This window comes from Ctenopharyngodon idella, chromosome 9, assembly GCF_019924925.1.
Source record: "Ctenopharyngodon idella isolate HZGC_01 chromosome 9, HZGC01, whole genome shotgun sequence".
Classification (NCBI taxonomy): Eukaryota; Metazoa; Chordata; class Actinopteri; order Cypriniformes; family Xenocyprididae; genus Ctenopharyngodon; species Ctenopharyngodon idella.
Genome location: NC_067228.1, coordinates 11,572,167 through 11,596,753, shown reverse-complemented (window position 1 = coordinate 11,596,753; position 24,587 = coordinate 11,572,167). Strand labels below are relative to the sequence as shown.

Sequence of the window (24,587 nt, the reverse complement as noted above, 5' to 3'; positions counted from 1 at the left end):
TTTTTGTGCACAAAAACAAAACAAAAATAATGACTTTATTCAACAATCTCTTCTGTGTCATTCTGCTACAGTGTTTGCGTCCAGCGCTTCCAGGTTCTACGTCAGAACGCCAGCTCAGTATTGGCCGAAGCTGATCACGTGAGCATCACGACACATGCGTGTGATGCTGACACAGGAGCCGGCCAATAATAGGCTGGTTCGAGGTGCACTGGCACTGCGCAGACCGTTCAGCGTATGACATAAAAGTACCGCGAGAGCGATTCAAAAGCATAAGGTGTCATAAATTCTCGCTGTACTTTGATGTCATACGCCGATCGGCCTGTGCAGCGCCGATGCATCAGCCTGAGTTGCCGTTCTGACATAGAACCTGGAAGCGCTGGACATAAACACCGTAGCAAAATGACACAGAACAGAAGATATTGTTGAATAAAGTCGTTATTTTTGTTTTGTTTTTATGCACAAAAAGTATTCTTGTCGCTTCATAAAATTAAAATTGAACCACTGCAGTCACATAAACCATTTTAACTATGTCTTTAGTACCTTTCTGGACCTTGAAAGTGGTTGTTTAATTGCTGTAGGAGTCGGACAGCTCTCGGATTTCATCAAATATATCTTAATTTGTGTTCTGAAGATGAACGAGACATGAGAGTAAGCAATTAATGACAGAAATTTCATTTTTGGGTAAACTATCCCTTGAGTCCTCATCACAGTGAAGAGACGACACTTGACAGACTTTTCTTTTTGGAATCTCTCTGCAAAAGATGACCTCATGTAGAACTTCAGTGCCTCGTAATGATCTTGATAGTTATTTTTGTATCTGTCTGAAGACAACACTGTTGATGGGGTTGTTAGTAATCCTGTTGATGTTGCAGTGTAGTTACTTATATATATGCCCAGTTTCACAGACAAGGCTTAAGCCTAGTGCCAGACTATAATGCATGTTTGAGTCAGTGTAAGTTGCTTTCTTAACTGAAAGTAACTTGCACTGACATTTCTTAAAATATGTCAGTGCCATTGTTTTGTCTCAAGACCAGTAATGGTTTTTTTTTCTAAGGCATGTTTATAAAAGGTACTTAAGTCTTAATTACAGTAGCTAAGGCCTAGTCTAATCCCTGTTTGTGAAACCATGCCTTAAAGTTTAATTTCATGAGTCTTGGTAAACAGGTTTTCTCTGGCACCTTATCTGCATCTGCGTACCGCAGTGTTGTGAAATGCCCAGAGTGAGAGATATTGTTTTTATTTAAACAAGGAGTCATTGAAAGTGTTTTAATACCTATCCTCAGCTGTTCAGACCCCCCTATTAGTTACTTATTTTTCCAGTGACTAAGCTTTATGACACTCAAAGCATCATGTCACTGGATTGAAGTATTGTGTATAGCTCAGTCAACAGTTGTCCATGTTTTCATCTGTTCCCAGTATTGCTTTGCTTTGCCTGTTAGTATGTACTAATTAGTCTGCATGCAAATGAATTTTGGTGTTATTTCCACCCTGTTAAGTCCATGACAATGTTTATTTTTATATTTTATGTTTTAATTTTAAGGTTTTAGTTAATTTTGATGTTTTTGTAATTTGTATTGGTTTGTTTTAAAAGTTTTTTATGGTTTTAGTTTTAGTAAACTATAATAACCCTGGTCTATAAAACCCTAGTCTCGCGTAGCCAGATCTTCAGACTGACGGCAGAAGGTTTGGACTCTATCGCAGCTTTCATTGGCCAAGGACCGCCCAAGAAGAGGTTTGACTGACATGTAACGCAACCAATCACAGTTCGTTTTGTTCCGCGTCAGGTTTAGGGGCGTGAAAATGAAAGTCGATGTCCCTACCGGCGTGCATCTAATAAATTATTCATTCAAGAACGTTGTGCAAGTTTAATGCAACAATGGAGCCGCGAACTTCACATACTTTTGAAAATCCAGCGTTTATTTGATCCTGGTTGTCACAGTTGTAAACATGACTGCGTTCTTCTTCTACGAGGGGGTTTGGCGTCACGGCATTTGTTTCCAGGCGGACCGTTAAAGGGTTAGTTCACCCAAAAATGAAAATAATGTCATTTATTACTCACCTTCATGTCGTTCTACATCCGTAAGAGCTCCGTTCATCTTCGGAACGCAAATTAAGATATTGATGAAATCCGATGGCTCAGTGAGGCCTCTATTGCCAACAATGTTACTGCACCTCTCAAGATCCATAAAGGTACTAAAAACATATTTGAAACAGTTCATGTGAGTTCAGTGGTTCAATCTTAATATTATAAAGCGACAAGAATACTTTTTGTTTGCCAAAAAACAAAATAACGACTTTTCAACAATATCTATATGGACCGATTTCAAAACACTGCTTCAGAGCTTTACGAATCGAATCAGTGAATCGGAGCGCCAAAGTCACGTGATTTCAGCAGTTTAGCCGTTTGATAGGCGATCCGAATCACTAATTCGAAACAAAAGATTCATAAAGCTCAGAAGCTTCATAAAGCAGTGTTTTGAAATCGGCCCATCACTAGATATTGTTGAAAATTCATTATTTAGTTTTTTTGGCGCACAAAGAGTATTCTTATCGCTTTATAATATTAAGATAGAACCACTGAAGTCACATGAACTGTTTCAAATATGTTTTTAGTACCTTTATGGATCTTGAGAGGTGCAGTAACATTGCTGGCAATGGAGGCCTCACTAAGCCATCGGATTTCATCGACAATATCTTAATTTGTGTTCCGAAGAAGAACGAAGGTCTTACGGGTGTAGAACGACATGAAGGTGACATTATTTTCATTTTTGGGTGAACTAACCCTTTAAAGAACGCAACACACACATCTCCTGGACATCCTTTAGAATTCAACCAACCAGATGACAACTTAGAAACTCCTGAAGTGTTTCCAGATAAGTGTGCCATATGCATCAGACGTTCAGCCAACGGTCCGTGGGCGTGACGTCTGAGGCTGACATAAAATACATTGTGAAAATTCTGCAAACCGATAGAAAGGTCCTGTCATAGGTCTTGGAAAGATTAGCTTTGAGTTGTTCCATCACTGTTTAGAGTGCTTATATAGAGGACAGTGGGAAACACTGAGCTAACGGTCACAGCTGCCTCTGTCATTCAGCTCAGTCATGCTGCCCCACCATGTAGATGTGGAGAACTGCAGGACTTTTGAGTGGAAATGTCAGGAGCACATCACTGTAAAATTGTTGTGTATCTTGTGTCTCGAGGTATATCATATTCAAACTGTATTGTTCAACTGTTCCACACAATGATATAATGGGTTCAAGGCCTTTGTGCCTAAACATCACCCCCTTACTGCCACTCAGGATGCTTTAAAAATAGTGTCTGCTGTATTTTTGAGTGTCCCTGAATAGTTTTAATACTGTAACTCATCAGGATTAGATTAGACACCAACAAGCACAGAAGAGTGAGACAGCAGCTGTCTGTCTGCTAAGAAGTACTTGAGAGGTGTTGTAGCGACACTTTATAAAAAGCGATTTTATAATGACTCGCCTTTAGATCATCATGAAAGAGTGCTGCAAATTATTCTAGCTGTATAATGAAATGTTCATATGCATTGAGTATAATGCCTATAGATAGAATATAGACTGAGAATCGAATAATTCATATCTGTCCCTGAGTCACTCTAGATGGTTTTGTAGTTGAGTGGACAAGTCAAGAGTTTATTTCCCTCTTGCCCCTGCCTTGACCTGATTTCAGGCTCTGGGTTCCACGTACACTTGGATGTAAACCAGTGACCTCAAGAAGTTTCACTGGCCATCTTCACAGAAAATGCCCCATTTTTCCCCAGGATCTCCACTACTCTCGAGACTGATACATACCTCCACAGAACATCTTGCTGAATGTAGCATCCCCACATTCACTCATTCAGAGAAACCAGGTATTTTCCAGTGTTTTCTTTTCTCTTCCTCATAGTTGTATTGCTGATGATTTGCTGAACAGGTGCACTTTTCTGAAGGGTCGCTAATGTATATTTAGCTTTTGAAACCTGAGAATGCTGCCCACTGATTGGTGGATCGGGGCACATGATAACTGGAGTGCCGTTGCAGCTGTGAGCTTTTGCCCAGCGTTTCTCAGGAGGGAAGAGTTGGGGAGGCTCTGGCAGCTTGGGAAACGTTTTAACTTTAAAGTCACCGGTAAGCAAAGGAAAAACCACAAAATCAGACAGCACACCAGATTTTACTCTCCAGCACTCTTTGCATGGCCTGCTCTGTTGGATCGACATCTTCTAGAGCCTGTTGGTAGATGGAAGTGATGCTGAGGGCGATGCTGGTCCTTGAACCACAGCCTATTGGTCACCATTGCAGGAACAACCAATTTTCCAATTCCAATTGGAACTTATTCCTGGATGTTGTTTTTCCTGGAAGACTATCTGAAGCATCTCACCTTATGGACAGGAGTTTGTTAAAGTCCCATCCACATTCCTCTCAATTTTTCTGATGAAAAAGCATAGAAAAGCATAATTTCATGTCATTTTCTGAGAGTTGGGACCTAAAAAAGGGTAGTTAGTGGTCAGACCTAAAATTAACCTGCAGCCTCAGAAGGTATTGGAGCTCCACTAGCTAAACAAAGCCAGCCAATCAGCCTGCAGCATTGGCTTACATGACAAATAGCTGGAGTGATTCAGAGCAGCTGTCGCAAGGCTTCAACCAGGAGGCGCACCGTTTTGGGGGGTCTTAGGTGTCAAACCTTCTCACCTACCAAGGCCTGCAGAAAGATTTCAGAACAAAATAGAAATTTTGCTTTTGTCGATCCACCCACGCTTAAGTGTCAGCTCAGTCGGAGAAAAACTGACACGTTTTTTTCTTTGTTTAGGTTTGCAGGGATACATAAAGTGGAATAGCAGATTGGGACACGAGTGGATGGAAAGCGAGCACCTTCTTTACTGTAAGGTTGCTGAAATTCTATTGTAACCTTCTATAGTAAAGGTACGTCAGCATTTTAGTTTGGTTCTTTAACTTTAACACTGAAATTGGCAGATCATTCCTAGCCTGTTGTTAATGCCTCTTTGTAGAGTGTCCTTCAAGTCCTGGTGAAATTTAAATCCTTCATTGAGGGTCATTTTATCTTTCTGTACTTTATTTGCCATGTAAACACCAGTTTATTTCTCATTGCCTGTGACAGGAATTAGTTTCATTCTGTTAGTAGTTAATTACAAATATGTACTATACAGATTTTCCTTGCTAGTGTCTGACAGTCTTTAATTTACTTGGGTAGACTCACTAAATCTGTTTGAAGATGGCATCAGAAGAAGAGTATGAAGAGGAGATTGTGGAGGAGGAGGTAAGATACAAATTTGATGCATTGCGATTCATATTTTACCCTCATTCATTGAAAGATTGACAGTAATGCTGCTCTACATTATTTCACTTTGCCCCTTGAATAGCTTATATAGGCTTTTCACATTAACGCCTCATAGATCTCAGTCCTATAGGTATACTGGCGAACCCTATGAATAGTGATCTATGATATCTCCAACGTCAGCAGTTCAGTAGGAGCTGCCATGTCGTATATGATTAGCCTTGGATCCCATTTCAGATGACCTCTTCCTTGGAGGCTCTAGTGTACTAAATTCCATTCAATACATGTTTCATTCCCAGTAGTAAATGTATCACTGCAGTCTTTTCAATAGATGCAATTAATTTAATACCTTGATATATGAGATGTCAATTACATATACGTGGCAAACCATCATTCACTTGACAGTTGTGTAATAATCATCTGATAATAAGATCTTAATATGAACATGCTAATGTAATGTTTTTCTGATCAAACCAAGCAAGCCTGAATGGAAATAACCATTGTTAGATATAATACTCTGACTTTTATACTAACAGTGGGATTATGTTCTGTTCAGAGCAGCTAATTCGACTGCAAGCTTCATTACGAGCAGAAAAGCAAGTGTTATTTCAAATTAAATATATAGATAAATATATATAACTTAATTGATTGGTTGAACAGTTGGCATAATTTTGCATATATACTATACTTTCTGGTATTTTGGCTGATTTACTCAGTAGAGCTCTTTTTCAAGATTTAAGCACAGCTCCTCTTGAAGCTTCCAGCTGTTTTTGTTTACCTCAATGTGTTTTTGTCATGTTATTCATTGAAATTGTGTCTGTACAGATAGTAAATGTGTCTGTCTGAGTGTTCAATGGAAGAGTGAAAGCAGAAGGTTTATACTTTAATTCAGTATTTCCTAGAGAAATAGAGTTAAAGTAGACCTTGTATATTTTCATGTCCATTTCTGTAGATATCTTATAGGGGTTTACCAAATTATTGCATTAACCACAATTCTTTATTACGGAGCCCCAGACATGACATGCAGGGAAAAAATAGTAGGCTAAATCGTGTGCACGATTTGTTAATTCGTTCCCTCGATTTACTAAAACGTGCGCACGATTTACTATTTCGTTCCCTCGATTTACTAAATCGTGCGCACGTTTTAGTAAATCGTCCGCACAATTTAGTAAATCGAGGGAACGAATTAGTAAATCATGCGCACGATTTAATTTTTTTTCTTGCATGTCATGTGCGGGGCTCCGTACTTTATTGATTAGGTGTTAGAGCTTTATTTTTGAAAGAACGTTTTGAACAAATGCTTTTGGATTCCCCTTTAACATATCCAGGAATGGAAATTCACCATCTTGCATTTTAAGAAGATGGGAATCTCAACACAATATTTTGGAATATATACATTATACGGTCTGATTTCACTACTACTTTTATCTACACTCAGAATAGGACCTGAAAGGCATTAGCATTATTTAAAATGGCTTCTTTCAGTGGATCTGTGGAAAGCAGAGAATCACATTTTGTTCTTTATATTTTGTTGATTTTTTTCAGATAGTCGTTGATCAGTCAAAACTGTACTGAATATTTTTTTTTTCAGAACTTATTATTTATAGGTATAGTGTTTTACAGATTAATGTGGCACTAATAAAAATCTATATATCAAAAGTTTTGTGGATTATTTTTATATGCTTTTCTCCCCATTAATGGAAAAGTAGCCTTCAGCTTTGGCTGAGTTGTTCTTTCAAGAGATACAAATATAGAAGTGGACATCTACAGCTGACTCGCAGGGAGGCAAATGAGACGAGCCGTGTTGTAAATTACACTCCTTTTGCTGTTAACGTCATGCTGTTAAAATGCTTAGGGGGGAGGACCTGTGGAAAAAAACACCTGTAACAGGTGGAGATGGAGATTTTGCCTCACAGTATATTTTATTGAATATTCATCACTTTCCATCTTCTATATCTTGTCTGTTAAGTGAAAGATAGATAATTATATATATATATAACGCACAGGCTAATAAAACCTACATACTATTTTCTGCTGTCCACTGGTCCAAATAAAGAAGCCTCTAGCTCCTGTAAATTCATAGATTTGGAGTGATTGTTTTTCCTGCTCTGGTTTCATATAGACTTCACTATTAAAAGGGTTAGGCCTTGTGATGTGGTGGTCAGTGACTGTTTCAGAGAGTTCTGTCATGATATCTGGCTAAATACCAGTAGGAGATAGTTTATTCTCTGAACAGTTCGGGATTCACGTGTATGGCTGAATGTGGAATACTGCTTTCAGACATGTATGTGAGTGTTTGTATTGGAATTTGTTCCCTGACCCACTGTTTCTATTTACTACCATGACAATAACGTTAGCTATGAATAATAATAGTGGTGAGGTCATTAGGGCGCTAAAATGTTCTTAGCACCAGCCAGTCATACGGCACTGTCAGTCAGAGACAGAACTCCGCTGGGAAAGAAGCCTCATTGCCATATTTTTATTCCCTACTGAGGTATTCAGTTAATAGCAAATTAAGAAGAGGAAACTACTTTCTGTGGGGACATAATGCTGAAGAACAATGTACCATTGATGAGATTTTTATGATCAACTATCAATATAGTTTCATTTAGAAGACACAAGCAACATTAAGGAATTATTTTTTAATTCCAAAACTGTGTCCCAAAACTACGGCGCCCCACACATGATATGCAGGGGGGAATACAAGATACTGTGGCCATGAATTTAGAATTAGTTCCCATGACTAATTAATCCAACTTATTGATTTGTTTTAATTTAGTTAAAGCGTGGAAATAAAAGAACAAATTAATAAGTTGTGGGAATGAGTTCTTGATGCGTTGCCACTGTATCTGTTTTTTTTCTTTTAATATTTCATGTGCAAAGCTTCTTACAAAACCAATATCAGGACCATTTTTTCTCTGCTTTTCTATGTAATTATTATTGTTATTGGAATAATATTTATGCACAGTTGCTTTGCAATCTACAGTACATAGTTGCAAACTAATTTTTTTTATGTTAAGCTTAAAATGTTATGTTTATCATTTTATTCTGTGTAATTATGCAAACAATAAATTAAATATGTAAATTATTTGACCTATGTACGCCGTTGAACACACAGTGGTCTAATTGTGTTTTTGATTATTCAGAGAACCTCCAAATTAATTAATTTGTCAATAAACCCGATATTAAACTTCCGATAAAAAAAATTAAGAAAAAGAAAAGTGTGAATATTGGCAAGAAATATCAGTCAAACCGATTATTTTTCTATCTCTTATTTTGTTATATGGTGAAAATGACAGGTAACCGTCTCATTAGCATGCTGAAATCATGCAAGACTGGTTAATGGATGACTTTGCATTGTACTTAATGTAAACATGAATAACGGGACATATAACTGGTACAATGATAGTCAGTGTTCGGTAAGCCTAGAGAGGATACAACTACATTAAATGTGAGTATTAACAACGACTTTAGGTATACAAAGATGGTGCACTCATATATGAAGTGCAATGCACAATATGGTGGAATAAGTCCCGCCTTGTAAGTAAAAGAGCCAATACTATAGAAAAAGTCAGTGTTCTGGGACCCACACTTATGACTGCACATGCGCATAGGCTGGTCCATTTTCAAAAAAAAGCAGTTTTTTTGTCATGATAAGAGTGTCTAGAAACAAAATTTAGGAGACAGTTGTTTTCAGATTTCATTGGTGATATCAAATATGAAATTTAATCGTAAGCTCGGTGAACAGCTTCGAAAAATTTGATGTTTCTCCATTCGGCGACATGTGAGCTGTACTTGCATGACTGAAATAGCTGCCTGAGAGGCATTTCAAAGATGGCCGCCAAGTGAAATGACTTGCCTTAAAGGGAATTCAAGTGATTGAGGGATTTTAATCTGACAACCAGAGCTGGAAAAAGTCACTTTACTAGATTGTAGTGTTTTCCTGAAGTGTGTGATCATCATTTTGAAAGCCCAGAGTTTTTCCTATATTTATAGTACTACTATGAGGAGGGTCCAATCACCACCACGACCACCTCAATGTCTCATGGTGTTGAGGTAAATGATCACCCCTGGTAAAATGGATCTGCGTCCCTGCCACATGCCATGGGGGCTATTCCATTCTTTTTTACATACTAGTTTAGTTTTTATTAGTAAGATCTATCCAAATGTTACCGACTTAAAGAGTGGATTATTAAACAAACTCCCTTGTTTAACAATTCATGTGTCAGTAAAAATGGAATATTATGTCCAAATTAAATTCTTAAATTTCTAAGAGTAGCAAATTTACAAAAAAATAGCCCCCATGATACAGAGCCATGCAAATGCCACAGTGTTAGTGATGACAGTGAGGGTGTATTGATAGAGCTTTCTTTATGTGAGTTAATGTGATGTTTACTTTAGTTTATATTTGTCTAAAGCGGTAGTTGTATGTGGTAACTAATGCTTAACGCGCTTTATTTGACTGTTCCGAAAGTGCTTTTTTTTGTTTTTTTTTGCATGTTTTCTTAAATAAACGTTAACTGAATGATTATCTAGCCAATACTAATTGACTGACCTGTCTTTGAAATATTCTGTTTAACCGTTTTACTCATTTGTTATAAAAAAAAAGTAAAATATTAATTTGCATGGTAAATTAAACAAATGAATTGTTTACAGAAGAAGTGGACGGTGAGTGCTGCAAAATAAATGTTAAAATTAAATCTTTATCACATCAATGTTCTGTTCTGGAATAAATCAATACAAACAAAATTAGACTGTACCAAATCATGCTTTGTGATTTATTATAATGATAACGGACATTAAATATTTTGGTCCCACAAAACTGTCCCCCCAAAAGATATGTAAGGTTCCCCAAATTCAATGATGAAATACTGTAAATATGAAAGATGTTAGAGATGTTTCTCATTGACAGCACCATTTAGGCTGAATGTTGATTGCTAATTTTTTGTTGTTGTTTTTTTTAAAGGTCGGTCCTGGTGGCCTTCCCAGACGTACAGTCAGGAAGAAGGCGAAGGTGGACACCTCAAAGTTCATGACTCCTTACCTGGCACACAGCCAGAAGATGCTTGACCAGTACAGCCATGTAAGAGTTTCCTAGACTGATGTTTTGTTCTTATTTCATTGAAATTAACTAGACTGCCACTGTTAATGATCCTAAATGAGCCTCATAACTGTGAGTTACATTATTTGACTGAGACAACAGAAACAGTTTACCATAAAATTAATGTTACCGCATCATGTCTGCAGGTCACAGTTTGAGAACCATCAGAATAAAACCAGAATTAGAGTTAGTAGAGGTTACTAGATGTACATTACCATTCAAAAGATTGGGGTCAATAAGATTTTTTTTTTTAAGTAATACTTTTATTTAGCAAGGATGCATTTTAAACAAAAAATAAAGACTTCTACATTTTTTAAAACGGTCTGTTTAAAATAAATGCTGTTCTTTTGATTCTATTCATCAAAGAATTCTGATAAAATATATCATGGTTTCCACAAAAATATTATTGATAATAATAACAGATATTTCTTGAGCACCAAATCAGAAAACTTTTACACAGTACTGTATTTTTTTTGTAGAATAAATACAGGGAGGAATATGAAAAATCGAAGGGGCAGCCCTATGCCATTTCTGCTGACACACCTGAGATGATTCGCATCAAGAAGGCCCAGGAGCAGCTTAGTGAGGTATGTACCCTTTGTGGATCAAATATTACTATATTCTGTCAGAATATAGTTTGCAAGATCTTCATGTTCACATGGGCTAGTTTTATAACTGATGTTTTTTTTAAACTTCTTCAGACTGAAGCTCCTAATAAACAATGTACAGATACTTCTTACTAAATTCTAGCCGATTCTGTGAATTTTGCTAACAGTAAATATTTTTGATAACCCAGGTGAAGTACCGTATGGAGGGACTGAAGGCCAAAACCACCAGCCTCTATGATGGTGAGGCTCGTGAGATTGCCCACGTGAAGCATGTCTCTGAGCTCATCAGCAAAGTAAGTGCTTGTGTTAAGATAGTGTTTTGAATTAATTAGAATAATAATAGTCATGAATGTTTAATAATAGGGTTGAATAATGATAACAGAAACATTGTTTAAACAATGCATTATGCTTTGCTAGAGAGATGGCACTGTGTAAAAAATGAACTGAGTGAGTGATTCAGTGTGTGCACTGCATGTGCAATACTGCTTAGTAAAAAAAAAAGTTTTTATTTTAACTCAAGACATCAGTTCTCAATATTGCATTGTAAGAAGAAAAGACTCGAAGGATAGTGACTGCCCAACTAGTATAATATTGATTCTTTTCCTTGTGTTGTTTATTGTCATAAAATAATTTCTCCACATACGCCTTCTCCAGGTTCTGTATAGGCAGAAATGGGACGAGACCAAGGATAGGTACTTGCTCCCTCCTGATGCCCCTGAGCTGGTTCTTGCTGTGAAGAATGCAGCAAATTACAGCAAGGTAGATCTCTGATTCCTATCTTATTATTAGATAAGCACTAAAGTGATATTTATACTGACATTACTGGCTTGATTCACCCTCTAAAATGATTTAATATCCCTATCAGAAACTGTACACAGAGGCGTGGGATGAGGATAAGACCATGTACTATCCATACAGTGACAGCCCAGAGCTGCGCAGGGTGGCCAAGGCCCAAAAAGACCTCAGTGATGTAAGTGAAATTGTGAAATTTCAAAATAGTAAACCAATTATCATTAAACTGTGATTTGGAAAAAACAAAAGCCTTTTGTCTCTATATAAATTTTATTTATTTTATTTTATTTTCTCTGTTAAAAAATTATTACATATGCCCTTACTGCATAATCTCAAAAAATACTCTCAAAAATCTGTTGTGCTCTACCTTCACAGATTGTCTACAAGAAGGGCCATGATGAGCGCAAGGCAAAGTACACGTCTCTGGCTGATCCTCCAGAGATGGAACTGGCAAAGAAAAACTTTGCCAATCTTAGTAATGTAAGACTTCGCTGGTTTTTGAGCCAATTCCCATTTTCCTGAAGTGTTAATCATGAGTCCTACCACAAAATCTTCTTTTTTGTTTCCATGTATCAATCTATCAAAGTTAAAGTTTTGTTTAGTCCAAAGCAATACATTTTATTTGTGGTTATATTGTAGTTTTATATTGTATTTTACACCAATAGATTGTGCTTGCTAATATGGCATGTAAGCCATTGGTTCACAGAAGGTGAGAAATAATGAAAAACACTTAAATTCTTCACAGCTTAAATATCATGAGGATTACAACAAGAACGTCAAGGGCAAATGGTGTGAAACCCCTTACTTTGATGTCGCTGTTGCTAGAATGGTTATGGACAACATCAGTGACGTAAGTGCCAGAAACTCAGCATGTTTCAAAACAGATGTTCTGATAGAATAGTTTAAAAAAAAAAAATATATATATATATATATATATATTTATTAAAGTGAAGCTTGCACATTATTAATATACAAAATTCTTAATATTCAAATCATTAAAAATATGTTAACTGAGTGTCACACTTTGACTTCTTTCCAGAAAAAATATACGGCTGAATTTGAAGATATGAAAGACCAAATTTATTTCATGCAAACAGACACGCCAACATACGCTTCCAATAAAAAGGCTCGCGAAGCTGCAAGTACGGTAAGTTTTGGAGAATTTATTTACACTCTTATTTCTTCACACATATAATGGAGTCTGAGACCAAATGAAAATAAGCAGAATGTTTTGTTTTTGAAAAAAATGTAAACAAAAAAATGTTGTGATGTAAAGTAAACAAGAAATATCACTGTTACAATCATTTGTGCATTGCCTCCTGATTAAAAATAAAAGTGAGAAAGTACATATCAATGGACATACTTTTTTTAGATCTCTTCTCATTGTATGGAAGCAACCTTCGCTTGATGACTCTTTAAACAGATCATGAGTCAATCCAGAGATTCACATGACAGATCTGGTTATGTCTTTTGATCCCTGCTTACTAATTTCTCATTGCCTACATCACAAGTGAGGACATGAAAGAACAAACAGGATTAGAGCCTGTGTATTTTTATGCCCAGTAGCTGTAAACAGGGTTCCGACGCAGTCTGCAAAAATATTTGTGTTTCCAGACTGTTTTCTCAGATAAAGGACCAAATGATCATTTTATTCAGACTTTACTGAATATTTAATTCAGACTTTACTTTGCTGTTTGGTGATGGTGCAACATTAAACCACATGTACCGTATCAAACTGATGTAGGTGAATATATGCAGGTTTTAAAGCGTTTTAGGTTTCTTTTCATTATGTAAGTGCATGTTATCACTTCGAGAAATCCAATGAAAAAAACCTGAGAAAATATTTACAGATGATTGTTCTATATACCAAATATAATGCTGTATGAACCATTTATGTTAAATATGGTCTGACAAATCTGCAGAGAGGTTTGGAAATTTGAATCTGGAAAAGTATGGAATTCTGAATTTGAAAATGTGTAGAAACACAACCGGGGATGAGAAAACAGAGACACATTTGTTGTGAACTTTTCCTTATAAACTCTAAACACTTTAAGAAGAACCCATGACTCACATCAGTTTCAGTTTCATTTGTCATTTAAAATATGCATTTTTTCACCTTCACAGGTCAAATATAAGAAGGACTATGAGAAGACAAAAGCAGTGTCCGATTACAACGTTCTCCCTGCTACAGAGAACCCCCTTCTCAGACAGCTGAGATACGCAGGCACCATCTTGAGTGATGTATGTTAATCCAGATCTTAATCATTAAAGTGGTCTGCTTTGCAGGAAATGTTTATGGCCTAAGATGACTTAACTAAGGTTCCTTGTACTAAATATTCAAATAAATTGTTTAGGGAAATACAAATACTGACAAAACCAAAGACGTTACAGTGATGCTTGGTGTCGTAGTGTTAATGAGTAAATGATGGCATGGATTATAGCTTTCTAATTCAGTTAGTGTGAACATGCAGTTGATTTAAAACAAGCATCTCTTTAGACCTGATAATTAGACGGGATTGTATCATCTGTTTGCCAGTATTTTGAAGCATTTGAAGCCAACCTAGTTTATCTCGAATTGTTGACTAATTACTGACATGCCTTTCTTTTGCCTTTTCTAGAAAGTATATAAAGCTAGTTATGAGAAATCAAGGGGATTCAGCATCAATTACTGTGACACTCCCAAATTCAGGATGGACAGTGTATTGAAGAAGTTCAGTGATGTAAGTGATAATTTCAACATTTGCTACAAACATTATATATTTCCTCATATCTCAAGCTTTTTATTGTTTTCTTTCCTCAGGCACGTTATAAAGAGAAGTATGAAAGTCAGGTGAAGGGTCATTATATTGGTAGCTTTGAAGATATATCTACAATTCGCTGCCGCCAGCTGGAAGAAATGAAGAATGAAGTAAGTTTCCATAATGTACATATTCGTATATTTTCATATTCTTGATCACAAAAAATTATTTGTGTATCCACATTGGTTTACTTTCTCATTTAAAAGCAAAACTACAAAGCTGATTATGAGGAAATGAAGTCGAGATGTTTCTTCCCTCAAACTATTACACCAGAATATGAAGTCAATAAGAAGCTTGATCAATGTAAAGATGTAAGTATATAAACTCCCTTTAATGGGCCGACTACAGAACCTGACTTTAGGTGATTATTTTTTGCGTATTTCTCTTTTCAGAAAGTTTATCGTCAACATCCAGACAAGGTGAAGTTCACGCAGGTGACAGACTCACCTGTTCAAGTGCAAGCTGCCATCAACGCCCAACAGCTGAGTGATGTACGTAAAAAGATTTCATTATTATGACTAAATAAAACCAAAGAAACTGTAAAAAGTTTATCAGGTGATTTATGGACACTGTCGAATCGTTATGTTGCCCTAGAAAAATCCCCTCATTCATTATTAGAGCACAGTTGTCATCTTAATGCTGCTGACAATAGAGTGAATCCCTAGACATATTATTAGAGATGTTGTTTGTGCTATTTCGAGTGAAAGTCGCTGGCAATCAAAGCCTAACGAACAACTAAAACCAATCCCTTTGAGACCCTGAGCCATGTACTGGTGTTCATCGAGCTCATCTTGCTCCACTGAACACCACAACCATAGAGCACTATGGAAATATTGTATTTACTAGGGCAATATGTACCAAAATAATAATAATAAAAGATAATAATAATATTAATTTAATTGTGTGTGTGTGTGTGTGTGTGTGTGTGTATATATATATATATATATATGTATTATCATTATTAACAATATTTTCTCTTTTTTTCTTTTTTACAGCTCAACTACAAGCAAAAGTATGAGAAGGAGAAGTTTAAGTGTTACCTCCCTCCTGATTACCCTTTCTTCATTCAATCTAGAGTTAATGCGTATAACCTTAGTGATGTAAGTTCATTCAATCTGCTTTTTAATCGATGCTGTTCCTGAGTTCATAGCAGTGGATTGAATTTAAACCTGATCGTAGTACACTATTTTGTATTCACTGGAATGGTTCTCTATTTCATGTTCACAGACGTGTTACAAGTTTGAATGGGAAAAAACAAAAGCCAAGAAATTTGAGGTGAAAGGAGATGCAATTTCGATCCTTGCAGCCCGTGCTCACACTAACATTGCTAGTGATGTAAGTAAATGGGATATTTGGGTTGTTTCCCTGACAGATTTCAGGCAATTATGTCACTGGTATGGTCTTTAATGTTAGGTAAAATACAAGAAGGAATATGAGAAGAACAGAGGACAGATGGTTGGGGCCCTCAGCATCAACGATGACCCCAAGATCATGCACTCAGTACATGTTGCTAAGATCCAAAGTGAGGTACGGTTCAACTAGTGCATTACTGATAACTTATACACAATCCTTAAGGCTTTTTTATGTACTAACAGTCCATTTTTGGTCCTCTAAAATACAGCGCGAGTACAAGAAAGACTATGAGAAGATGAAGACCAAGTACCATGCTCCACTGGACATGATGCTTGTGACACTTGCTAAGAAATCTCAGGCCATTGCCAGCATGACTGGCTATAAGAATATCCCAAACCGTTACCTCCTCCCTTATGACAGCATACCACTGGACCTGGCAAAGAAGGCCAATATTATTCAGAGCGATGTAAGAATCCTTTGCAGCTCTCACTGACACACTAGAATGAACATGCCTTTCGAAGTCCCATCTCAACTTCATGTTTTCACTTTTCAACATTGAACTTGTGAATTTAAGTTCAGTGTTGAAAAGTGAAAACATGAAGTTGAGATGGGACTTCAAAAGGCATGTGTATTTAGGGGGAAGAAAAAAAAATATATATATATATATTCACAGCTGTGATGTTATATATATATATATATATATATATATATATATATATATATATATATAAAAAACATCACAGCTGTGAACCATGTAAACCATGCTTTTCTTGTAAGATTTACATTTATGCATTTAGCAATCTTTCACCCTGATTCATGTTCATTTAATTTTAGTCAGAAATGGGTGGTATCAGGGTGAGGGATGTTGTTATTCTAAAATATTTGAGTAGGCTTGTCTGTTACAAATTTTAGTAAACATAATTTTAGAGCACAAGATGAGTTATCAATATTTTTTGACAATTTTTATCTTGAAAGAGAAAGACACATACATACTGTATATCTGCTAAAATATCATTTTTAGAAGCATGCCAGGATATAGATGTCCTGTTTATTCTGAAAAACATTGGTTTAAAATCACAAATCCTATTTTAATTCGATGAAGTCTTTAATGTACAGACTATTTCTATTTCGATGGCACTTGAAGTCATTTTTCTAATCTAAATAAGTTTTTTTTTTTCATTTTAGTTGTTTTTGATCATTAGCTAAAGTTGATCAGTCATGCCTTTCCTTTTTGTGATAATTTTTTTTTTGTCATTTGTAACCACAGAATGAATACAAGTCAGACTACAATAACTATGTCAAAGGAACGCCTTGGATCCCTTATGGCTCCATGGAGGTTGAGAAGTGCAAAAAATCTGGGCAGATCTTAAGTGAGGTATGGCACTTCAGAAAGAAGCAGAGTTTGCTGAATCTACTTTGGATTTTTATTGTCATCAATCATTGAAAATGTCTTTATTTCTTTTACTTAGAAAAAGTACAGGCAGCATCCAGACACTGTACGTTTTACTTCTATAGATGACCACCCTCTCCAGCTGCAGGCTAAAGCCAACCAGATGATAAGAAGTGATGTAAGTAAAAACAACCAACTATACTTGGTGAAATGTTACTCTGAATAATGACAAACTAGCGCATTTATTTGATATTGTGAATATTTTCTTCACTATAGCTGCACTATAAGAAAGGTCTAGATGAGATTCTTCAGAAATACTCCCTGCCTCCTGATGTCCCACAGTTCCTTCAGGCCAGGTGTAATGCCTACAACATAAGCGATGTAAGTGAAAACGCCCTAGTATGTTTTATGATATTTGGCATGTTCTTTTTTGCAAAGGTGATGACTCTGTAAATCAATTGTGTATCTGTTTTTCAGAAATGCTATAAGCTTGAATGGCTGAAGACTATTGCAAAGGGGTATGATCTAAAGCCTGACGCCATCCCTGTAAAAGCTGCGAAGGCAGCCAGACATGCTGTTAGTGATGTGAGTGAAGTGCCCCTTTCATAAGTACATAGAGGAGAGTGATAGATGGAAACGTGCAGTGTGGAACCGAATAATATTAAATACACTGTTGATTTACAATGCCTTTCAGGTTCAGTATAAGAAGCAGTATATGCAGGACAGAGGCCACCATGTTGGCTTCCGTAGCCTCCAGGACGACCCCTTGCTGGTGCACTACATGCATGTGGCTAAGATACAAAGTGACAGGAACTACAAAAAGGATTACCACAAGTCCAAGCTTAAGTACCACACCCCCGTGGACATGTTAAGTGTTGTGCAGGCCAAACATGCCTCTAAGGTTCAGACATATACAGGATACAAGCAGCATTTCCATCATTACACCCTGCTTCCTGATGCCATGAACTTTGCGTTAGCTCGCTCCATGAACGTCAGCTCCAGTGATGTAAGAAAAATTGAATCATCTTGATATACATGTTGGCTCAGCTCTTTGTGAAACTCTCTGATCTAGATTTACAAAAATGAATAGCATCATACTTTTTATCCAACACTTATTTTACAAACCATATACCAATCAGTTTAAAAGTTTGGGGTCAGTAAGATTTTTTTGAAAGAGACTTTTATTCAGAAAGGACACACTAACTACACTGTTCTTCAGATTTTCCACAAAAATATTTGGCAGGTCAACTATTTATAACAAGAAAAGTTTCTTGAGCATCAAATCATTAGAAGGATTTCTGAAGGATCGTATGACACTGAAGACTGGAGTAATGATGCTGAAAATTGAGCTTTTCCATCGCTGGAATAAATGACATATTAAAATAGAAAACAATTATTGTATAATATTTACAATATTGATAATTTTATTGTATTTTTGATCAAATAAATTAAATGAGACGTCTTTCATAAAATCTTACCAACCTCAAACTTTTGAACTGTAGTTCAATTATTATTATTATTATTAATAATAATTTTAATCATTTATAATTGTAAATATTAAAAATCAATAAATGCTTAACAGTTATAAGATCTTATAATCAAATGTTGAAAAAACTCACAGTGCTTTTGATTATTTTTCAAATCTAGATCAGAGAATAATAATAATAAAGATGCAAGAAAATAGACACTTTTAAGTTTATAGTTCTGTGACTGTTTTAACTGAAATGTGCTATTTAATACCAACAGTACCAGTATAAACAGGATTACGAGAACTACGTAAAGGGCACTGGCTGGATCACCATTGGTTCTCTGGATGTTGAAAAAGCAAAGGTTGCTGGTGCAGCTCTCAATGAGAAGAAGTACAGGCAGCACCCAGACACTATCAAGTTCACCAGCGTTCTGGAAACCCCAGTTATGGAACAAGCCAAACTGAACGCACAGCAGCTAAGCGATGTGAGGGACAAATGCGTGCTGTTGTTTTATCATTTAAGTCCATAATGATTATGCATAATGAAGGTTAAATGCGTTTCTTTCTGAATCATGTCATATTGTTTTCCAGAGACTGTACAAAGCCAGTGGTGAAAAGTTCAAGCACACTTACCATCTCCCTGCTGATGCACCAGAGCTTTTGCAAGCCAAGTACAACGCTGTTAATGTCAGCAAGGTAAGAGTGCTACGTATCTTATACTGTATACAACATTGAGGCTGTTATCAGAATCTAGATCCGCTGAGATCTCGTGTTTTCTTTTGCTTTCGCAGACATACTATACCTATGCACACAAGCAGGATCTTCTGAAAGGACATCATATGAAGCATGACGCCATTCCTATTCTTGCTGCAAAATCCTCTAGGGATATTGCCAGTGATGTAAGCGAGCATATATTTAATTTATTAATTTTGAATTTGTTTTGAGTGTATTGTTGACAATGTATATACAACCGTGTTGTTGTTGTTGTTTTTTTATAGTACAAGTATAAGCTTGCATATCAGAAGGCTAGAGGCCACCATGTTGGCTTCCGTAGCCTCCAGGATGACCCCTTGCTGGTGCACTACATGCATGTGGCCAAGATGCAAAGTGAGAAGAACTACAAAAAGGATTACCACAAGGCCAAGCTGAAGTACCACACCCCCGTGGACATGTTGAGTGTGGTGCAGGCCAAACACGCCTCCAAGGTTCAGACAAATGCAGGATACAAGCAGCACCATCACAACTATATCCTACTTCCGGATGCCATGCATATTGGACTGGCTCGCAACATGATGGAGATCCAGAGTGATGTAAGAACAACTGAAAAAGGATATGTGGTTACTTTTATTGTAATTACACCTGGAATTATTAGTTATGTTTTGACAAAATGATTAACAGATCACTTTTTATCTCTTCAGAATTTGTACAAATCAGATTTCAACAACATCTTCAAAGGAGCAGGCTGGGTTCCCATAGGTTCTATAGATGTTGAGAGGGCCAAAACTGCCAGCAAAGCCCTTGATGAGAAGTCATACAGAATTCACCCCAGCACACTGAAATTTAGCAGTCTAACAGACCAGATGAACATGGTTTTGGCCATGAGCAACACAAAACTACAAAATAAAGTAAGAGTACTTCAATGATCTATTCTGAATGATAACCAGAATGATGCTATAGAACTGACTCACAAGTTCTTGTTTTGTTTTTATTTCATTTTAGACTGCCTATAAAGCCTCTGGAGAGAAATTCATGCACACCTACAGTCTACCAGCTGATGCCCCAGAGTTCCTCCAGGCCAAATATAATGCCCAGACTCTGAGTGAGGTGAATGAAGTGAATTGCAAATAACAAAATGTTTGTATGTTCATACTGTGTGTGTATAGTGTTTACTTGTAATGGCAAATAAAATCTAAATTGAATAAAAGAGAACAACTTTTCAGTAGGGTTCTATATTCTAATATTAGATATTATGAAATAAAAATGAACAATAATTTTTACAGCATTTATTAATCTTGGCTAATGTTCATTTACAAATAGGTCACTGCTAGTTTCTTTTTAGTTCATAATGAATTACCTAATGTTAACATATACAACTTTTAATGTTAAAATGTATATGAAGAAATTAAATGCTTTAAATGATGGTTCATTGTTAGTTCAATTGAATTATTGCTTTAACATACGCAGTCTTGTTTTTACCACTAAAGTGTGTTGTTCTTTTTTCTGTATTTCTATTTTCATTTTTTTCTAATGTTTTTTTTATGCTATGACCTGATCAGTTAATTGCATCTAATTTATTAAAGTTGCTATTTATTGATTGATTGATTTATTGATTGATTTATTTCCAGTGAAAGACTAATATAATGTAGATATTAACAACAACTCTTATTTTTATAGTCAAACTACAAGGCTCAGTGGATTGCGGACATTGCCAAAGGCTATGACATGAAAGCTGACGCTATTCCCATTCTTGCTGCTAAACAAGGAAGGCACATTGCCAGCAATGTAAGTGCAAAATGTATCTTGCATTAAAATGTTTAAAGGCCTGTTCAGCAGGTTCACAAAATCTAAAATAAAAAATAATATTTTGCAATTGCATGATGGATATACTTGATTAATTAGAAATTATTGTTCTTTGATCACAGTATCAGTACAAAAAAGCATTTGAGAAGGCAAAAGGCCACCATGTTGGCTTCCGTAGCCTCCAGGACGACCCCTTGCTGGTGCACTACATGCATGTGGCTAAGATACAGAGTGACAGGAACTACAAAAAGGATTACCACAAGTCCAAGCTGAAGTACCACACCCCCGTGGACATGTTAAGTGTTGTGCAGGCCAAAAATGCCTCTAAGGTTCAGACATATGCAGGATACAAGCAGCATTTCCATCATTACACCCTGTTGCCTGATGCCATGAACCTGGCATTAGCTCGCTCCATGAACATCAGCTCCAGTGATGTAAGTCCATCATTTTTAAGATCCATGCATCCCACATGGATGGGGTAACTTGTGTGACCTTTATTAAGATCGAAGTACCATGGGATTAACAAAGGATTCAACATTATGTTTGTTATCTCCCAGGTTGAGTACAAGAGTGAGTACAACTGCACCATGAAGGGTATGGGATGGGTGCCCATTGGTTCATTGGGTGTAGAGACCGCAAAGCTTGGAGGAAAGATCCTGAGTGAGCACAACTACCGCACTCACCCCTCCAACTATAAGTTCCAAAAACTTATGGATTCTATGGACCTCGCATTGGCTACTGCCAACAATAAGATCATGGACAAGGCAAGCCTGGATTCTGTTTATTTTCATTGGTTTGACGGGTGTAAAATTAATTGTCAATCCATGAACATTTAAATGCTTTTGTTTGCAGAAATCCTACCATGCTGCCTGGGAACAGGACAAGCTCAAGGTTCACGTGATGCCTGACATTCCTGAAATTGTCCTGGCCAAGGCCAATTCACTGAACCTGAGCCAGGTATGATTCACAAGACTAAATATTGCATTTATTCAAAAGATTCACATTAATAATCAAAGCAAATAAATGCCAGTGCAGAATATTTCATTGACTTTTCTATGTGTTTTCAGAAACTCTACAAAGCTGGCCTTGAGGAAATGAACAAAAAGGGCTATAATCTCAAACCAGATGCTATTTCGATTGTGGCTGCCAAAGCCGGCAGAAATATTGCTAGCAATGTAAGTATCCCATCAGCCATTGTCCTCTTTGTACTAGCTCTTATACTGTATGTTTGCAAAATCCTTGATGTGTTGGCGTAATGCTGTAATATTTTCTGATGAATTCATGCCATTGCAGTACAAGTATAAACTGGCATATGAGAAAGCAAAAGGCCACCATGTTGGCTTCCGTAGCCTCCAGGACGACCCCTTGCTGGTGCACTACATGCATGTGGCTAAGATACAGAGTGACAGGAACTACAAAAAGGATTACCACAAGTCCAAGCTGAAGTACCACACCCCCGTGGACATGTTAAGTGTTGTGCAGGCCAAAAATGCCTCTAAGGTTCAGACATATGCAGGATACAAGCAGCATTTCCATCATTACACCCTGCTTCCTGATGCCATGAACCTGGCGTTGGCTCGCTCCATGAACATCAGCTCCAGTGATGTGAGTCGCCCACTTCAACTTTACATGTCTTTTTTTTTTTTTAGCAAAGACTGCATTTATCACTGTAAACTGTGTAAATGAAACATGTATTTTTCAGGTTGAGTACAAGAGTGAATACAACTGCACAGTGAAGGGTCTTGGATGGGTGCCCATTGGTTCATTGGGTGTAGAGACCGCAAAGCTTGGAGGAAAGATCCTGAGTGAGCACAACTACCGCACTCATCCCTCCAACTACAAGTTCCAAAAACTTATGGATTCTATGGACCTCGCATTGGCTACTGCCAACAATAAGATCATGGACAAGGTAGTTTACACTTTTGTAATGAACTCTTATTGTAATTATCAATTCTGAGATTTATCTTGGCTGGTCTCATTGATAAATAACATTTTAAATGCATTTTATCACAGCAAGCATACACAGATGCTTGGAACAAGGACAAGATAAAGGTCCATGTCATGCCTGACAGTCCAGAAATCCTTCTTGCAAAGGCTAATGCTATCAACATAAGTGAGGTAAGTGTACTCTGTGCATTTGCAGAATCTTTAAATTGTTTACAAGAAGTTCATATTGAGTAAAATACATTTTCAACAGAATATTTCTTTTGTCTGCTTTTGCTCCGCTACTGAATATGGTTCTCAAAACAGAATCAAAAGTTGCATGTGTCTGAACAAGACACAGTAGTGGTGTTTTGTTCCTGAATTAATAGAAACACAGAGAAGCTGAGTGATGCAAACAGAAAAAAAGCCATAGGGCTGTTGGACTACCCTGCAATCTTGTAAAGCTGCTTGGCTAATCAAATTCAAAGACTGGAACTAACTAATATATAATATAATTAATATTAATATACCACTAAGCCTACAGTTTGGATAATCATGTACATTTCTTGTGGAAGATTTGTTTATTCCTATAATTATTGACAATAAATGTTATTCTTTGAGCATTGGTGTCTTCTATCATAGTGCTTTTGTAGCCATTTTGTAAAACAAATTATGTAAGTCATGCCTAAGAACATGTATAACCTGTACTGGAATCATGTTTTGACTACAGAAAGCCTACAAAGCAGGACTGGAAGCCCTGAAGAAGAAAGGTTATGACCTCAGGGCAGATGCTGTATCAGTGATTGCGGCTAGGACCTCCACAAACATTGCCAGTGATGTGAGTTACTTAAATAGATAATCAAATGTTTCTGTCTCTAGTATTATCCAAGTATTACCCGTTTTGACCTCTACAAATACTTCTCATTGCAGTACAAGTACAAAAAGGAGTTCAATAAAGCAAAAGGCCATCATGTTGGCTTCCGTAGCCTCCAGGACGACCCCTTGCTGGTGCACTACATGGAAGTGGCTAAGATTCAGAGTGATAAACTATACAAGAAGGATTACCACAAGGCCAAGCTGAAGTACCACACCCCCGTGGACATGTTGAGTGTAGTTCATGCTAAGCAGGCTACGGCTGCTCAGACCTTTGCTGGATATAGGCATATCATTACACAATATAAGGTTCTGCCTGATGCCATGAACCTGGAGCTAGCCCGCAACATGCAGACCATCGCAAGTGATGTAAGTCGGGATTATGTCTTTGTATTTTCTTATATGTTTTAATGTCTTTGATAATATGCTATTCTTTTTCAATTAGATTTTACATGGTGGATATGAC

At 36.8% G+C, this 24,587-nt stretch overlaps 1 protein-coding gene across 4 annotated transcripts in view; it reads left to right on the top strand.

Annotated features, from left to right (window-relative positions):
- The first annotated feature begins 4,047 nt into the window (after window positions 1-4,047).
- The window catches only part of neb (nebulin), a 61,977-nt gene continuing 41,437 nt past the window's right edge, over window positions 4,048-24,587 (top strand). For all 4 annotated transcript variants that reach the window (XM_051905029.1, XM_051905028.1, XM_051905027.1 and 1 more), the window contains exons 1-42: window positions 4,048-4,130; window positions 4,810-4,922; window positions 5,212-5,277; window positions 9,292-9,351; window positions 10,262-10,378; window positions 10,876-10,983; window positions 11,193-11,297; window positions 11,659-11,763; window positions 11,870-11,974; window positions 12,172-12,276; window positions 12,542-12,646; window positions 12,836-12,943; window positions 13,921-14,037; window positions 14,415-14,516; window positions 14,597-14,704; window positions 14,801-14,905; window positions 14,987-15,085; window positions 15,590-15,694; window positions 15,822-15,929; window positions 16,008-16,121; window positions 16,216-16,413; window positions 17,215-17,322; window positions 17,417-17,515; window positions 17,614-17,718; window positions 17,815-17,922; window positions 18,032-18,343; window positions 19,084-19,290; window positions 19,397-19,501; window positions 19,597-19,704; window positions 19,804-20,115; window positions 20,224-20,430; window positions 20,525-20,629; window positions 21,200-21,307; window positions 21,448-21,759; window positions 21,883-22,089; window positions 22,178-22,282; window positions 22,393-22,500; window positions 22,619-22,930; window positions 23,028-23,234; window positions 23,339-23,443; window positions 23,979-24,086; window positions 24,179-24,490. In XM_051905029.1, the coding sequence (XP_051760989.1) occupies window positions 5,233-5,277; window positions 9,292-9,351; window positions 10,262-10,378; window positions 10,876-10,983; window positions 11,193-11,297; window positions 11,659-11,763; window positions 11,870-11,974; window positions 12,172-12,276; window positions 12,542-12,646; window positions 12,836-12,943; window positions 13,921-14,037; window positions 14,415-14,516; window positions 14,597-14,704; window positions 14,801-14,905; window positions 14,987-15,085; window positions 15,590-15,694; window positions 15,822-15,929; window positions 16,008-16,121; window positions 16,216-16,413; window positions 17,215-17,322; window positions 17,417-17,515; window positions 17,614-17,718; window positions 17,815-17,922; window positions 18,032-18,343; window positions 19,084-19,290; window positions 19,397-19,501; window positions 19,597-19,704; window positions 19,804-20,115; window positions 20,224-20,430; window positions 20,525-20,629; window positions 21,200-21,307; window positions 21,448-21,759; window positions 21,883-22,089; window positions 22,178-22,282; window positions 22,393-22,500; window positions 22,619-22,930; window positions 23,028-23,234; window positions 23,339-23,443; window positions 23,979-24,086; window positions 24,179-24,490 (5,679 nt within the window). In that variant the 5' untranslated portion in view covers window positions 4,048-4,130; window positions 4,810-4,922; window positions 5,212-5,232. The remainder of the gene's footprint in view (window positions 4,131-4,809; window positions 4,923-5,211; window positions 5,278-9,291; window positions 9,352-10,261; window positions 10,379-10,875; window positions 10,984-11,192; window positions 11,298-11,658; window positions 11,764-11,869; window positions 11,975-12,171; window positions 12,277-12,541; window positions 12,647-12,835; window positions 12,944-13,920; window positions 14,038-14,414; window positions 14,517-14,596; window positions 14,705-14,800; window positions 14,906-14,986; window positions 15,086-15,589; window positions 15,695-15,821; window positions 15,930-16,007; window positions 16,122-16,215; window positions 16,414-17,214; window positions 17,323-17,416; window positions 17,516-17,613; window positions 17,719-17,814; window positions 17,923-18,031; window positions 18,344-19,083; window positions 19,291-19,396; window positions 19,502-19,596; window positions 19,705-19,803; window positions 20,116-20,223; window positions 20,431-20,524; window positions 20,630-21,199; window positions 21,308-21,447; window positions 21,760-21,882; window positions 22,090-22,177; window positions 22,283-22,392; window positions 22,501-22,618; window positions 22,931-23,027; window positions 23,235-23,338; window positions 23,444-23,978; window positions 24,087-24,178; window positions 24,491-24,587) is intronic.